The sequence below is a fragment of the Cetorhinus maximus genome, chromosome 5 (genome assembly GCF_964194155.1).
Source record: "Cetorhinus maximus chromosome 5, sCetMax3.hap1.1, whole genome shotgun sequence".
NCBI lineage: Eukaryota > Metazoa > Chordata > Chondrichthyes > Lamniformes > Cetorhinidae > Cetorhinus > Cetorhinus maximus.
The window spans coordinates 171268682-171285174 of NC_135883.1; the positions used below are offsets into that span (position 1 = coordinate 171268682).

Genomic DNA, 16493 nt, shown 5'->3' on the forward strand with positions numbered 1-16493 from the left:
TCATGTATAGCCAAAGACATTTTCCCTGGCCTATTCACACTAATCAATTCATGAGTTTGTAATGGCTTTTGTAAGTCACCTTGACAGTTTTCTGGGAGATAGCTTAATATTACATCTAACATTTTAAGCACCTCCGTATTATCCAATCTGATTACTGGAGGGTCGACTTTAGAATCCTCTTCTTACAGCTATGGTCCTATGTTCAAGTGATTGTGTTTAAAGCGTTCATATAATAGCTCGATGGTTCATGTCTGGGGACCCCTCTCAGCTAAGGTTTATTGTCCCAGTGATTTGACTTAGTGGTTTGTCTCTATCAGTTGAATACCTCAGATGATAGCCTTGATGTCATGATAATGGGGACAGGATATGTGGTTCACTCATAATGTATATAATGTTATTGGAAAAATTTTTTTTAATAGAGTGTGTGTTAATTGGATTAAAGCTGGGTAGTCTGGTTACTTTGATGCATAGAAAGAAGTAGATTTAAAATGATAATTAGATAAACATGGGGGCAATTTGCATTTTTAAATAGAGCATTCAAAGACTGGGGGTGAAATCTTGCACCTAGTTAGGTGACACCAAGCAATGTGTTTATATTACTAATAAAATTGATACTATGAAAGGGGTTCAAAGGGCCTGGTGATATAATGAAAAGTTACATTCAAAGGGGAAGGTTGGGTACAACAGAAGGGAGTTTTGTGTGTGCAGGTCGGAGGCGTGTAAGATCTAAGCCTGTAAGCCTACAAAGGAACCAAATTGAAAGGAACCTCATTTTGAATTCGTAAGGTGAAAAATGCTTTGCCTGGTGTCTGATTCAGTCTATTGATTATTGTTGCCTTAGTGGAGATCAATTTGGGAATTTGTTAAAAGTTATGATAGCAGTAATTTGTAACCATGCGTATGTGTTTAATTTGTTGTAAATTAATACATGTCTCATTTAGTTTGATATAAAAACTTCTTGAGAACTGGTGGTCTTATTCCTGAACTTAGAGCTGCAACTCAAACATACCAATTGAAAATATAGGTTATGACAGATGTTTAAAGATTCCCTCTGGGATTTTAAATAACTCAGCTTTTACAAGCTGCTGTGTCATAACACAGGGATGTAAATTGGGTAGCCATCTATAGCTACGAACTCAAGTCACCTTTAGTCTCTGCATTTAAAAAGTCTCTGTGTTGAAATTACAATTCAGGCTTCCAGCTGGTGGATTAAAAATACTTATTTCACATGAAGCACATTTTCATGACAGAGGAAACTTGCAGGTGTTGGTCTCCCTCTGCATCTGCTGCCTTTGTCTTTCTAGGTGGTAGAAGTTGTGGGGTTGGATGGTGCTGTTGAAGGAGCCTTGGTAAGTTGTTGCACGGCATCTTGTAGATGGGAGATTTAGAAAGTTAACGAGAAAGGACAAGGCAATGATGCAAGGTAGTGATACAGGGAATGATAAGCAAAGTGTGACAGGAAGGGATAGAGCATTAATTTGCAACAAACATAACAGTGCACCAGCCAATAGGGTCAGAATATGAAAAAATGGTAAAAAAAAAGACTTAGTTAAAGGCTCTTTATCAGAATGCATGCAGCATTTGTAACATTTGAGTTGATTTGACAGAAATAAATGAGTATGATACGATAGCCATTGCAGACACATGGTTGCAAGGTGACCAGGCTGGGAACTGAATTTTTTAAAAATGTATTCTTTCACAGGATGTGGATGTCGCTGGCTAGGCCAGGCATAATTGCCCATCACTAATTGTTCTTCAGAAAGTGGTGATAAGCCGCCTCCTTGTACCACTGATGTACATGTGCTGCAGGTAAATCCACAATGCTGTTAGGAAGAGAGTTTCAGGATTTTCACCCAGTGACAGTGAAGGAACAACAATCTAGTTCCATGTCAGGATGGTATGTGGCTTAGAGGGCACTTGCAGGTGGTGGCATTCCTATGCATCTGCTGACTTTGTCTTTCTAGGAAGTGGAGGTCGTGGGTTTGGATGGTGTTGTTGAAGGAGCTGTGATGAGTTGCTGCAGTACACCTTGTAGAGGGTATACACTGCGACCATTGTCAGAGGGAGTGAATGTTGAAGTTGGCGGATGGAGTCCCAATAAAGTAGGCCGTATTGCCCTGGATGTTGTCATGATCAGAAGACATGAAGGAGAAAATATAGCTACGTCACCCTGGCTATTTTATAAAGTTGTTATTTTTATTTTAAAATGGACAAATGGCTGCATTGATAAAATGGCTGCCACTCATCACATGATATTAGGTCTGGAATTTTAAAAAACGGAAAGAGGCTAACACATCGAACCCTTGGAATGTAACACTCCTTGCATTGTATAAACATTCCAGCCAAGCCAATAAAGAGGATAGTAGACAAGATGTCTGCAACAGCCAACTATGGACAAAGGCAGAGCTATTTGTGACTCCTCATCTCCAACCAAAATTGGGCATCCAGGAGGCGCTGTGGGCCATCAGCAGCAGTAGAATTGTACTCAAACACAATCTGTAACCTCATAACCCACCAACAGAAATACCTGGAAAAACTCAGCAGATCTGGCAGCATCGGCGGAAGGGTCAAGAGGACTTGAAACATCAACTGTGCTCTTCTCCGCCGATGCTGCCAGACCTGCTGAGTTTTTCCAGGTATTTCTGTTTCTGTTTTTGTATTGGATTTCCAGCATCCGCAGTTTTTTGTTTTTTATCATAACCTACCATATCCCCCACCCTACCATTACCATCAACCAGCTTTTCACACCTGGCTCAATGAAGAGTGTAGGAGGGCATGCCAGGAACAGCACCAGGCATACCTAAAAATGAGGTGTCAACCTGGTGAAGCTATAACACAGGACTACTTGCGTGCCAAACAGCATAAGCAGCAAGTGATAGACAGGGTTAATCGATCCCACAACCAACAGATCAGATCTAAGCTCTGCAGTCCTGCCTCATCCAGTCATGAATGATAGTGGACAATTAAACAACTCACTGGAGAAAGAGGCTCCACAAATATCCCAATCCTCAATGATGGAGGAGCCCAGAACATCAGTGCCAAAGTTAAGCCTGAAGCATTTGCTACAATGTTGTGCCAGAAGTGCCTAGTGGATGATCCATCTCAGCCTCCTCTGGAGGTCCCCAGCATCACAGATGCCAGTCTTCAGCCAATTTGATTCACTCCATGCGATATCAAGAAACAGCTGAAGGCACTGAATACTGCAAAGGCTATGGGCCCTGACAACATTCCGGCAGTAGTACTGAAGACCTGTGCTCCAGAACTTGCCGTGCCCCTAGCCAAGCTGTTTCAGTACAGCTACAACACTGGCATCTTCCCGGCTATATGGAAAATTGCCCAGGTATGTCCTGTACACAAAAAGGAGGACAAATCCAACCGAGCCAATTACCGCCCCATCAGTCTACTCTCCATCATCGGTAAAGTAATAGAAGGGGTCATCAACAGTGCTATCAAGCGACACTTACTCAGCAATAACCTGCTCACTGATGCCCAGTTTGGGTTCCGCCAGGGCCACTCAGCTCCTGACCTCATTACAGCCTTGGTTCAAACATGGACAAAAAAGCTGAACTCCAGAGGTTGAGGTGAAAGTGACTGCCCTTGACATCAAGGCTGCATTTGACAGAAAGTGGCATCAAGGAGCCCTTGCAAAACTGGAGTCTATGGCAATCAGGGAGAAAACTCTCTGCTGGTTGGAGTCATACCGAGCACAAAGGAAGATGGCTATGGTCGTTAGAGTTCAGTCATCTCAGCTCCAGGGCATCACCGTAGGAGTTCCTCAGGGTAGTGTCCTAGGCCCAGCTATTTTCAGCTGCTTCATCAATGACCTTCCTTCCATCGTAAGGTCAGAAGTGGGAATGTTTGCTAATGACTGCACAATGGTCAGCACCATTTGCAACTCCTCAGATACTGAAGCAGTCCATGTCCAAATGCAGCAAGACCTGAACAATATCCAGGCTTGGGCTGACAAGTGGCAAGTAACATTCGTACCACACAAGTGCCAGGCAATGACCAACCCCAATAAGAGAGAGTCCAACCATTGCCCCTTGATGCTCAATGGCATTACCACCACTGAATCCCCCAATATCAACATCCTGGGAGCTACCATTGACCAGAGACTGAACTGGACTAGCCATATAAATACTGTGGCTACAAGAGCAGGTCAGAGACTAGGAATCGTGCAATGAGTAACCCACCTCCTTACTCCCCAAAGCCTATCCACCGTCTACATGGCACAACCCAGGAGTGTGATAGAATACTCCCCACTTGCCTGGGTGAGTGCTGCTTCCACAACAGCCAAGAAGCTTGACACCATCCAGGATACAGCAACCTGCTTGATTGGCACCACATCCACAAATATTCACTCCCTCCACCGATGCACAGTAACAGCAGTGTGTACCATCTACAAGAAGCTCTGCAGGAATTCACCAAGTCTCCTTCGACAGCATCTTCCAAACCCACGACCACTACATCTAGAAGGATAAAGGCAGCAGATAGATGGGAACACCACAACCTGGAAGTTCCCCTCCCAGTCACTCACCATCCTGACTTGGAAATATATCGCTGTTCCTTCACTGTCGCTGGGTCAAAATCCTGGAACTCCCTTCCTAACAGCACTGTGGGTGTACCTACACCACATGGACTGCAGCTGTTCAAGAAGGCAGCTCACCTCCACCTTCTCAAAGGCAATTAGGGATGGGATAGAAATGCTGGCCCAGCCAGCGAAGCCCACATCCCATGTATGAATAAAAAAAACACCCTCTGTGGACTATATTGCAGGGCTCCACCAGACTGGTCCAGATACTGGAACCTCATTTTCAGCATCCCAATGGTCTGCTCCACAAAGTTTCGAATTCACTTGGCTGCAGTCTAGAATGCCGCATGGGTGTCGTCAGATACATCCTCTGCGGGTAATCCTTGTTCCCGAGGAGCCATCCCTGCCACCTCTGAGGACCCTGGAAGACGTCAGGGATCTGTGACCAACTGAGAATGAAGGAGTTGTGGATACTCCCTGGAAACCATGTGCAGACCTGCAGATGCGTTTGTGGTGGTCGCACACCAGCTGAACATTCAGTGAATGGAAGCCTTTGCGGTTGACATAGTTGATTGCTTATTGCGACAGAGATATGAGCACCACATGAGTGCAGTCGATGTTGTGTGCCCTCGCAAAGATGGCATCCGTGACCTCATGGATGCATTTGTGGTTGGAGGCTTGTGATATCCCTACAGGGGTCATCTGTGGAGCCCTGAAAGGTGCCACTGGCATAGAAATTGAGCACTGTGGTCATTTCATGGCCACTGGCAGTGGATGCCCTCCATGCACCCGTGGCGCCAAATTCAGCAGTAGCTGGCAGATGTGACTGACCAGTTCCCTAGACATGTGGGGTCTTTGGCAACATTGGTTCTTGGTCATCTGCAGGAATGAAAGGCGGTGTCTATAGACCCTGGATCTAGCTCGGAGCCGACAAGCGATGGCTCGCTGTGGCTATTCGGCTGCGTGTGCTGGACCCCCAGTGCCCCTTCTTCCTGAGGGTGCTGCTCCTCCCTCTGCACAGCCAGGCACCTCAATCGCTCTCTTCTCCATCATCATCATTCTCTATATGCCACGAGGCATATAGCTAGGTCACCAAGCTCCATACTCCTGAAGTACTCCTCCTGAAGGATGAAACAAAGAAATGAGTGGGTTAGCTTGGGTGTTCTAAGAACCTTTATTGGTTAAGTCTGAAGGCCTCCTAATGCATCCAGAAGAGTGCTGACCACCACTTGGATGGCCAGAGTTTAATGTGCTGCATGGCTGCCTGAAACCCCGCCCACTCCGCCTGACCGATTGGCAACCTTGCCCATTGGGCTGCATGCTGTGCTCTCAGCTCAGCTGCAGGCATTCTCCTGACCCGCACTGCAAGGCTGCACTGTTAGCTTGTACCATGGGGTAGATTGGTCCAAACCTGAGCGACGACATTGCAAAGGGCTGTGAGCCGCTTCACCAATGATTGCTCAACGGCCAGCTTTAGCAAAGAGATTGTACAACTTGCCTAGTCGTCGAACTGTTCTGCAGTCCACTAAAATGCTCATTAATTTGCAGTCTGTGTCTGAGGGTGAAAAGCTCTGGAGCACTTGGTGCACTTTGATGCCCCTGCGTTGTTTGAGTGTGCAGATAACCTAGAGACCCGACTGCACGCATGTCAGTGTGGCTACATCTGAACTATCTGAGCTGCAGAGGAATGGTCACTTTATACAAGGTTTCCCTAATGCATGGCCACTTCCCTCCCCACAACCCCACAGGTGCTTGTGCTCTACATTCAACCGCAGAACAGCCCTTGCCCCCGCTCCAACATCCCTCAACCGCAGAACAGCCCTTGCTCCCGCTCCAACATCCCTCAACTGCAGGGCAGCCCTTGCCCCCACCAACTCGCCTCAACCTTGAAGTCCAACAGGTGACCCTCGTGAGCACTGTGCAATGTTACTGTACACTCACCTCTGAGTTCCCCTCAAAGTGCAGCTTGTCAAGTGCACGGGGCTTGTATATGCTGTGTGATGATCCAGCGGGGTTGGGGGGTGGGATTTATTCCAGCAGGCTGGCCTTATAATGATATGCAGATGTATTTCAATGAGGTTCCTGTTGTCCGATGGTGGGAAACTCGGCCCACCATTTGACGACACTGTAAAACCGATTTTTGTCCTTCTCGTCATATTGTCCACTCAAAACACACGAAACACACCCGATACCAGCATGCATAGAAAATTCCACCCTTACTTTTTAAATAATTTAAAGTTTAAAAAGTTGTTTAAGATATTTCAACTTCTAGCTTAATCTCATGTGTATGACCAAATCATTTATTGTGCTGTCTGGAAAATTTTAATGAAAAGTGAAAAATTCAGTGCACTTTACTTCCTCATTTGTCTGTGAGAATGCATCAATGTAATTAGGTGCTACCTATGTGATGACACCACTGTTGCTGAAGACCTATAAGTCCCCTTTGCCAGTGTCAGGTTCAAATTATTCCAGAGAGATTGCTATCAAGGCAACAGTAAGTCTCATCGCTTCACTGCTGATTGCGAAATCCAAGCAATTGTATTTCATCCCTTGATTCCCTAGTTGACCCAGTTTCTGCTCTTCTTTCTGCAGGTGATCACATTGCTGGGATGTTGGCAGTCGCTGTGGCTTCTAGTCGGACGCTGGAAGTGGTGGACCTGGAGGGAACTGGCCTCACGAATCAGTCTGCTCAGGTATACAGGCACTTGAACTGGACTAGCCATATAAATACTGTGGCTACAAGAGCAGGTCAGAGGCTCGGAATTCTGCGGCGAGTAACTCACGTCCTAACTCCCCAAAGCCTGCCCACCATCTACAAGGCCCAAATCAGGAGTGTTTTCTATGCATAGAAAAAGGGGTCAAGGACAATTAACATTAACTTTATACCCTTTTGTTTTACACCGTGCCCTTTTTCCAGTAGACAAAAGGATAACTGTCAGAAGCTCTCATCTGACACAGGTGGGAGTTTGCACATGGTAACATAACAGTACTTTCATCATTACAATGGTTATAATCCACTTTGAATTTTCAGGATATAAATGGACATTCTTGACACTGAGCTACACAGAAGTAAGTAATTTAGATGATTCATTCAACATTTTTGGGCTGTTCTTGGCCAGTTTTTCTTAAAAATATTCAGCCAGCAATTAGGTTCTCATGAACCTTGTGCAAACCTTGCAAATATATTTTTTTCCCCCTGTATGTTTACTGACACAAATGGATTTCCTGCTGCGAGTTGCCACATCTAAGGTGCTTGGAAGGAGAAACGAGCTCCACAGGGATGTCAGAGGGATGTTCTGTGCTCACAGGAAGGGGACACAAGGAAAAGAGACTATGCTGGAGTGTGACATAGGCGGAATGCGAAGTTGGGAATTTGGTTCACATGCCTCTAGTAACTCTAGAAGGCACAATTTGCACTCCAGAAGTAGGGTAACCTAGAGACAACAGTGAAAGATTTCAGAAGAATAATCATATTGCACTTGAAACATTAACTCTATTTCTCTTTCCACAGATGCTGCCAGACCTGCTGAGTTTTTCCAGCATTTTCTGTCTTTGTAGCAAGCAGTTTTAGATCTGGTAATGTGCAATGAGACAGGGTTAATTAATGACCTCATAGTAAAGGAGTCTCTAGCCTGCAGTGATAATAACATGATAGAATTTCACATTCAGTTTGAGAGTGAGAAGTGTGGGTGTAAGACTAGTGTCTTAAACATAAATAAAAGCAATTAGAAGGGTATGAGGACAGAGTTTGCAAGAGTGAACTGGGAAAATAGGTTAAAATAGGTTAAAACAGGTTAGAACAGCGGCAGACATTTAAGCAGGTACTTATTAACTCTCAGCAAAGATATATTCCATTGAGAAAGAAAGACTCTATGGCCAGAATTTTCCAGCTGACGTGCAGATGGCCTAGCCCGCACGTCAGCGCATAAAATGATGCGCACTGACGTCGTGCAAGCCATCGCGATATTTTGGTGGGCAGGCGATCAGTTCGCCCGCCGTTAATTGAAGGGCTCGTTAAGCCCCTTAACTTGCCAATTGTGTACGATTTTGAGGGGCCCGTGCGAACTTCAGGTCGGCGCACGGGCCCAACGGGAAGGCGGTTGGAAATTATTTAAGAAAACTTTTGCAATGTCGGGATATGAGGACTCAGAGGGGTTGTTCATGTTTTTGACAAAGTTATAATTGTTGAAAATGTTTAAAACTTGCCTGTGTGATTGTTAGCAGTTCTCATCGATTTCCAAGAGCTTCTTGTGTACTTTGAAACCAGTCTGCAGACAGTAATCTTTCTTGTGCCTGCAGCTTTCTGGAGGCCTCCATTTAGTCTGGGGATATGGGTTCTGACCTCTCCACTGGAGGCAGCTCCCCTGAGGAGGAAGGGAGGGATAGAATAAGGAGGAGGCCAGGACAGGACAATCAGCCTCCAGGGTAGCCACCTTTGGGAGGCCAGGTGCAGGCACAAGGGGCGCAGGGCCAAGAGGTTGTCCAAGGTGCAAGGGGCTGCAGAAGACGCCACTATCCTGCTGCCAGAGTATATAGGTGGTGAAGCAGTTACCTCAATATGACTGAGGTGCAGTGCTGAAAGAGGCTCCGACTCTCAAGGGAGACAGTCAACTATATCTGTCAGATGATTGGCCCTGAAATCTCCCCTGAGTGACCCCATGCCAGCGACTCTGAAGCTCACAGTTGCCCTCCACTTCTATGCCCCTGGCTCCTTCCAGGACTCGGTGGGTGATCTTTGTGGTGTCTCCCAATCAGCTGTCCATACTTGTGTCAAGCAGGTTACAGATGCTCTGTTCAGACGGGTATCCACCTTCATCCACTTCCGCTGCGACCAGGCAAGTCAGGCACAGTGAGCCAGAGGCTTCGCGGCCATTGCTGGCTTCCCCCGTGTCCAGGGTGCTATAGACTGCACACATGTGCTCATCAAGGCGCCAACAGATGAACCTGGTGCCTTCGTCAGCAGGAAGGGTTTCCACTCCATGAACGTGCAGATAGTGTGTGATCACAGGATGCAGATTTTACAAGTCTGTGCAAGGTATCCAGGCAGCTCCCACGACGTCTACATCCTCAGATACTTCCAGGTGCTGGGGCTCTTCAGTGCTCCAGCTCTGCTGGATGGTTGGCTGCTGGGTGACAAGGGCTATCCCCTGCAAAAGTGGCTCATGACGCCACTATGCCGTCCAAGAACAGAAGCTGAGCATCGGTACAATAGGAGCTGTGGTGGGGAGAGCCATCGGTCTTCTCAAGATGCGCTTCCGTTGCCTGGACCGCTCAGGGGGTACACTCCAGTAACCCCCAGATCGCGTCTCTCTGATAGTGGTAGTCTGCTGCGCTCTGCACAATCTTGTGCTGGAAAGGGGGGATGTAGTTGACGATGAAGACCTTGACGCTCTGGATGAGGTTGCACATGATGAATCCAGCAGTGCCTCAGAGGATGAGGAAGCACAGGGCGATGATGAGGGGCAGAACGACGACCCGCATTTACACCAAGGAGGCAGGGACACCCGCGACAATTTAATCCAAAGAACCTTCAGCTAGCTCCACACGCATGGATCAGCAGGAACAGCATTGCCTGGAACTTCCACATGTGGCACTTAGGTGCCACATCTTCCACCTGTTCAGCTGCAAAAAAAGGCTTAGTACAGAAACATCAATGTCCACTCAAACACTCATGATAAATATGTGAAAAAGAAAAATGCACCACAAACAAAAGACCCTCAGCCATGGTAACAAAGGTGGACATTATTTTGTCCAAAACAAAAACACACACCACTTGTTAGCGATCACAAAAATATGGGTCCTTATTCTAAGGCCAACACAAAACCACCAGTGACATACCCGTGGAGTGCCTAAGGTGCCTTATGCTTACGTTTTCGGGTGCTACGTCTAGGTGCCACCCCATCACTTGGAGTGGCATGAGAGACAGCCTGCTGACTCTGTTGTCCTATTGGGCTCGATGACCTTGACCAGCGTCCTCTGGCCCGTGGAGCCTGTGATGGCCCTGCCTGGGAGGGAGCAGCCAGTTCCAGAACTGGCACCTCCCCAGTTGTAACAGCCTCAACAGAAGAAACATTGACTGGCAGAGGGGCGGAGGAGCTGCTGCCCTCATCCGGAGCACCATGAGAGAAGCTCGCAGCAATGGCACGCAGCTGCTGCACCGACATGAGGTCCAAATCTACCTCCCTGCTCACCGCAGATGCATGGGCACCGAGTGCTGGCGCTTGGTGTCCACAACATCTCCCACAATGGGAAACACCACCTGTGGCCAGAACCGCTGTGAGGGCTTGCCGGTCAGAGCGTAACCCAATCATATTTTGATCCATTTGGTGGAAGCCCCTCTCTATGAGAGTCGCCAATCTCTCATTGAAGTTCTGTTGAAGGGTCATGAGGACTCGAAACGTCAACTCTTTTCTTCTCTGCCGATGCTGCCAGACCTGCTGAGTTTTTCCAAGTAATTCTGTTTTTGTTTTGGATTTCCAGCATCCGCAGTTTTTTGTTTTTATCTCATTGAAGGAATCCTGATGCTCTGCCCTGAGGGCGGATTCTTCACGTGCGCTCTGCCTGGACTCCTCCATTGCAGAGAGCAACTGAACCATTCCCTCATGCAACCCTGCCAGATACAAACACACTTCCTGCCGCCTTTCCTGCAGCTGCTGCAATGGGGACAACTCCAGAGGCACGTCATCAGTGCTGGACTCAGCATGTGCCTTGTCCCCTGCAGCCCTCCAGCTGCTGGAGCCATCGGCACTCTCTGCCCCTACCATCTCCTCCAGCGATCGTGATGTGCCCTCTCCACTGTGACCCGGGACACTAGCCAATGGTAAAGTCCCCACCGAGGTGTGTGTGTCTGCACTGGTGTCTGGCTGGTTGAAATGATGTGCTGCAAGTTGCACTTGTTGGCCCTCAGGTGTGGAGGGGGGGCCGCGGTGTCGAGGTGAGGGTTGCTCTGGTGGTGATGCTGAAATTAACAACAAGGACAGTGCATCATTTAGCGTGCATTCACTTCAACCTTTCATCCCTTTCCCCCCCCAGCCTCATAAGTCCCTCCCCCTTCAAGACCCTAAGGAGAAGAACATTGGCGAGGTGAAAAAGAGTCAAGATGAGCCCCAAACATTAATCGCACATGCAGACAAGCTGGTCAGATGGCCTCAGGAATGCCACATGACATATTATGTACCATAGGAGTGGGGAGAGTGCAGAGGTACCTGACCTGGATGCATTCTGGCTTGGATAGTTGCGGGGCTGAAGAAACATCGCAAACACTAGCGACATTTGCCGTTGATCGCAGGAGATTGAGAGGTCACATTATTGGCCTTCATTCCGTAAGGAGGGGCATAGACCAGGTGGGCAGAAGGCAACATTTCCCCTTGGTGCAGGGATGAGTAATGTGGTGTGTGGTGGCATTTATCTAAGTTGAGTGCCATGATGTTCACAGCTGAGGTGCTGAGGACCTTTTGGACAAAGTAATGTGGGGCGCACTGGCTGAAAGGGCGCTGGAGGTCCCAAACCCCCTCAGATGAAATAAGTCTTTGGCTGTGCAGCAGCGATCCAATGACATGTTAGACCTTGGTGATAGTGGTCACAAATGGGATAAGGTGACTTTGGAAGGTGGTGGAGACGCGATTCCTCAAGGGGACGAAGGTCCCTTTTGTATGACCCACACGTCAGAGTGTCTCAGTCTGTGAATGAGCTGTGTTTCAGCATTAATGATTGCAGTAACCATTAGTGGTTTGGATGGTGGGCAGACAGAGTGGATTGGACTGTGGACCTCAAATGCCTGCCCGCCGGACCCCAGCCTCACCGCCCGCGGCCGCCCTGGCCTCCTGACTCCTGCCCAGCTCCATGGCCTGCTGTTCAAAAGGTATGAGGCACTGCAGGAGGGCGTGCCCACCTCCAGTCCTCTGGTGCTCCCGGGCATTGTGGTGAGTTTTTGCCTGCAAAACAGAGAAGGAGGATTTATTGGGGCTGCTTGCTCATGTAGTCTGCACGCGTACGCCACACCCCAACCACAGTGGCCCATCTGAGGCCTTCACTGGCTCCTGTCCACACTACTGGTGGTCAGTCCCCAGAAGATAATACGGCTGGTCCCAACCCCCTCCCCCAATGACCACCTTGGACACATTCGGCGTCCATCACTTTGAGTATCACACGGCTCTTAGCGCCATGAGAACCCCCCCCATGTCACCAGCCAGGCGTGGGAGGAGGTGGGTGACACTGTAAGAACCCATGATGATGTGCGGCGCCGAGGCCAGCAGATGGCACTTACCCAAAACACCTTGAGGCTCCCCTTGCACCATCTCATTACCATCAATATGACATGTGTTGGAGTTCTGAGTATGTGTCATGCAGCCTCCCCCGCAGGTTGCCCCCAATCTACTCAAATGCCACAAAGACCAACATATGCTGCGGGGAGAACCCTTCTTCTCCTCAACCACTAAGGCTGGTGTACGCATGGTCAGTACCCATTTGCCCACACAGCGTGCGACAGATGCCCAATGCAGTAACGACAGCAAGACATGGTGGGGGGTGTCAAAGGCTAAGGCTGCCTTCTGGGTCAAATGGCCAAGACAGACACGGTATTCACCCTTCCAGAGCGCAGCAAATTATTGAATCTTTTTCGGCACTGGATGCCAGTGCGCCGCACATCATCATGGGTTCTTACAGCGTCACCCACCTCCTCCCACGCCTGGCTGGTGACATGGGGGGTCCTCCTCCTCCCATCCTCCGGATACAGAAGGTGCCGACGGATGCCTGCCTCTTGCAGAAGGACAGCAAAGCATGCATCGGAAAATCGGGGGGCACAGTGGCCTCTCCTGCAGCCTGCCCCCCTCCTCCTGCTCATGCTGCTCTCCACTCACACCTCCCTCCCTCTCCCCACGAGTGGCCATGGTGCACTGCCTCAAGCAGGCTGCCTGGCCACTCTTTAAACAGGCTGCCAGTTCCCCATTGGAACTGGCAGTCTGAGGCCGCCCGCCCCCGCGACTATTTTCCCGTTCTACATGGGAGTCGCTAACCTGCTGGGTGGGCCTTAATTGGCCTGCCCGCGGAAAATGGCAGTGCGGCCCATTTCTTCAGTGGCAATCGGCCACCCGCCCGACCGGCAAACGAAAAATTCTGCCCTATGAGAAGAATTTATTATCTGTGACTAGCTAAGGAAATTAAGGATACAAACATATGAACATATGAAATAGGAGCAGAAGTAGACCATTCAGCCCTCAAGCCTGCTCCACCATTCAAGAGATCTTGGCTGATCTGTTTGTGTTTCGAGTTCCACATTCCCATCTAACACCACCCCCCCGCCCCCCACCACCACTCCGATATCCTTTGATTCCCTTGCTAAACAAGAATCTATCTACCCTCCACCTCCTGATTTACAGCTATTACTGGAATGTTTCTTGTATCCTGTATAGTGAAGATAGAAGCAAAATATTTGAAAGAAAAAACATTCATTACTGTGAAGATTAGTAGTAGGTCAGAAGATTGGACAGATTTTAGAAACAAGCAAAGAATTACAAATAAAATAATGAGGGAGAAATTAGAGTATGAGAGAAAGATGGCTAGAAATATAAAAACAGATAGTGAGTGTTTCTATAAGGATTTTAAAGGGAAAGAGTAACTAAAATGAGCATTGGTCCCTTGGAGGGTGAGACTGAGATATTCACTTGCATTGCCATAGCCTCCAGGGCCATGGGCCAAGCGCTGGAAAATGGGATCAGTGTAGTCAGATCTTTGTTGACTGGCGTGGACATTATGGGCCTCCTTCTGTGCTGTAACCGTCTATGAGTTTATGAGTCTACTGGGGATTAATAATGGAAAACAAAGAGATGGTGGAAGCGTTAAACAGGCATTGTGCGCCTCTCTCCACCATAAAAGACACAAAAAACATTCCAAGAATACTTGAAAATCAAGAGGTAAAAGGGACGGAAGAACTTAAAACATTATTAAGGAGGAAATAGAAGGATAATCAGGCAGAGCCAACATGGTTTATTGAAAGGGAAATCATGTTTGACTGATTTTTTAAAAAGTTTTTTATGAAGTAACAAGTAGGTACAGCCATAGTGCTGTTAGGGAGAGAGTTCCAATTTTTGATCTGTGACGGTGAAGGAATGGCGATATGGTTCCAAGTTAGGATGATGTGTGGCTTGAAGGAGAACTTACAGGGGGGTGTCCTCCTATTACCTCCTTAATAATGTTTTAAGTTCTTCCCTCCCTTTTACCTCTTGATTTTCAAGTATTCCTGAAATGATTTTTGTGTCTTCTGGTGTTCTCATGCATCTACTGCCTTGTCTTTCTAGGTGGCAGAGGTCATGGATTTGGAAGGTGCTATCAAAGGAACCTTTGTGAGTTTCTGCAGTATATCTTGTAGATGGTACACACTGCTGCCACTGTGTGTTGGGGGTGGCAGGAGTGCATGTTGAAGGTGGTGGATGGGGTGCTAATCAGCAGGCTGCTTTGTATTGGATGGTGTCAAGCTTCTTGAGTGTCAATGTTGTTGGATCTGCTCTCATCCAGGCAAGTGCAGAGTATTCAATCACATTCCTGACTTGTGCCCTGTAGATGGTGGAAAGGCTTTGGGGAGCCATGAAGTGCTTTAAAAACTTCATTGAGGTAATTTTTATGTTCAGCCAAGTAAGTCAGAAAGTGCTTTTTATTCAGTTCACAAATTTTCCTTAAATTTCCCTGTTTCTCCCTATTCCAATGAATTTGAGCTTTGTCCAATTCCATTTTTGTAAAAGTTTCCATTTCTACTTTCTGAAGTTCTAATTTATGTTCGAAACCAAATATTCATTTCTGAAGCTCTGTTGTGTTAACACTGGACTTAACTTTTCCATTTTCCATCAAAACATGCCTTTCCTCTCATCATTAGGTGGAAATACTGTCTTTGCTTTACCACATATCGCACATGCTTTCTCTGCATTTTTAATTTGGCCTGTTTTTCAACTTCTCAAACTGTCATTGATTTTTCCTGCTTAGCTGACATATGAACATATGAATTAGGAGCAGGAGTAAGCAATTCAGCCCTTTGAGCCTACTCCGCCATTCAATAAGATCATGGCTGACCTGATTGTGACCTCCATTCCACATTCCCACCGACCCCCGATAACCTTTCATCACCTTGCTTATCAAAAATCTATCTGGCTCTGCCTCAAAAATGTTTAAACCACCTTTTGAGGCAGACAGTTCCAAAGGCCGATGACCCACTGAGAGAAAAATATTCTCCTCATCTCTGTCTTAAATGGGCAACGCCTTATTTTTAAACAGTAACCCCTAGTTCTAGATTCTTCCGGAAGAGGAAACATCCTTGCCACATCCACCCTATAAAGACCCTGAATCAAGTCACATCTTACTCTTCTAAATTCCAGCGGATACAAGCCTAGTATGTCCAACCTTTCCTCATAAGACAACCTGTCTATTCCAGATATTAGTCTAGTAAACCTCCTCCAAACTACTTGCAACGCACTTACATTCTTCCTTAAATAAGGAAACCAATATTGTACACAGTACTCTAGATGTGGCCTCACCAATGCCCTGTATAACCCATGCATAACCTCTCTACTTTTGTATTCAATTTTCCTGTCAATAAAGGATAACGTTCTATTAGCTTTCCTAATTCCTAGCTGTAATGCATACAAACATTTTACAATGTGTGCACTGGGATACCCAGATCCCTCTGCATCTTAGAGCTTTGCAATTTCTCACCTTTTAGATTATGTGTTTTTTTTTATTCTTCCTGCAAAGCGGACAATTTCACTTTTTCTCATATTATACTCCATTTGTAAGATCTTTGCCCGCTCACTTAACCTATCTATATCCCTTTTTAGCCTCCTCAAGTCCTCTTCACAATTTACTTTCCTGCCTATCTTAGTGCCGTCAGCAAATTTAGCAATCATTCCTTCGATCCCTTCCTCCAAGTCATTCATATAAATTGAAAAAAGTTGAGGCCCCAGGACTGATCCCCATG

The 16493-nt window shown here is 47.1% G+C and overlaps 1 protein-coding gene across 2 annotated transcripts in view; it reads left to right on the top strand.

The window, feature by feature from the left end:
• The window catches only part of lrrc73 (leucine rich repeat containing 73), a 172606-nt gene that overhangs the window by 61672 nt on the left and 94441 nt on the right, over window positions 1-16493 (top strand). For both annotated transcript variants that reach the window (XM_078542801.1, XM_078542802.1), the window contains one exon: window positions 7124-7224. In XM_078542801.1, the coding sequence (XP_078398927.1) occupies window positions 7124-7224 (101 nt within the window). The remainder of the gene's footprint in view (window positions 1-7123; window positions 7225-16493) is intronic.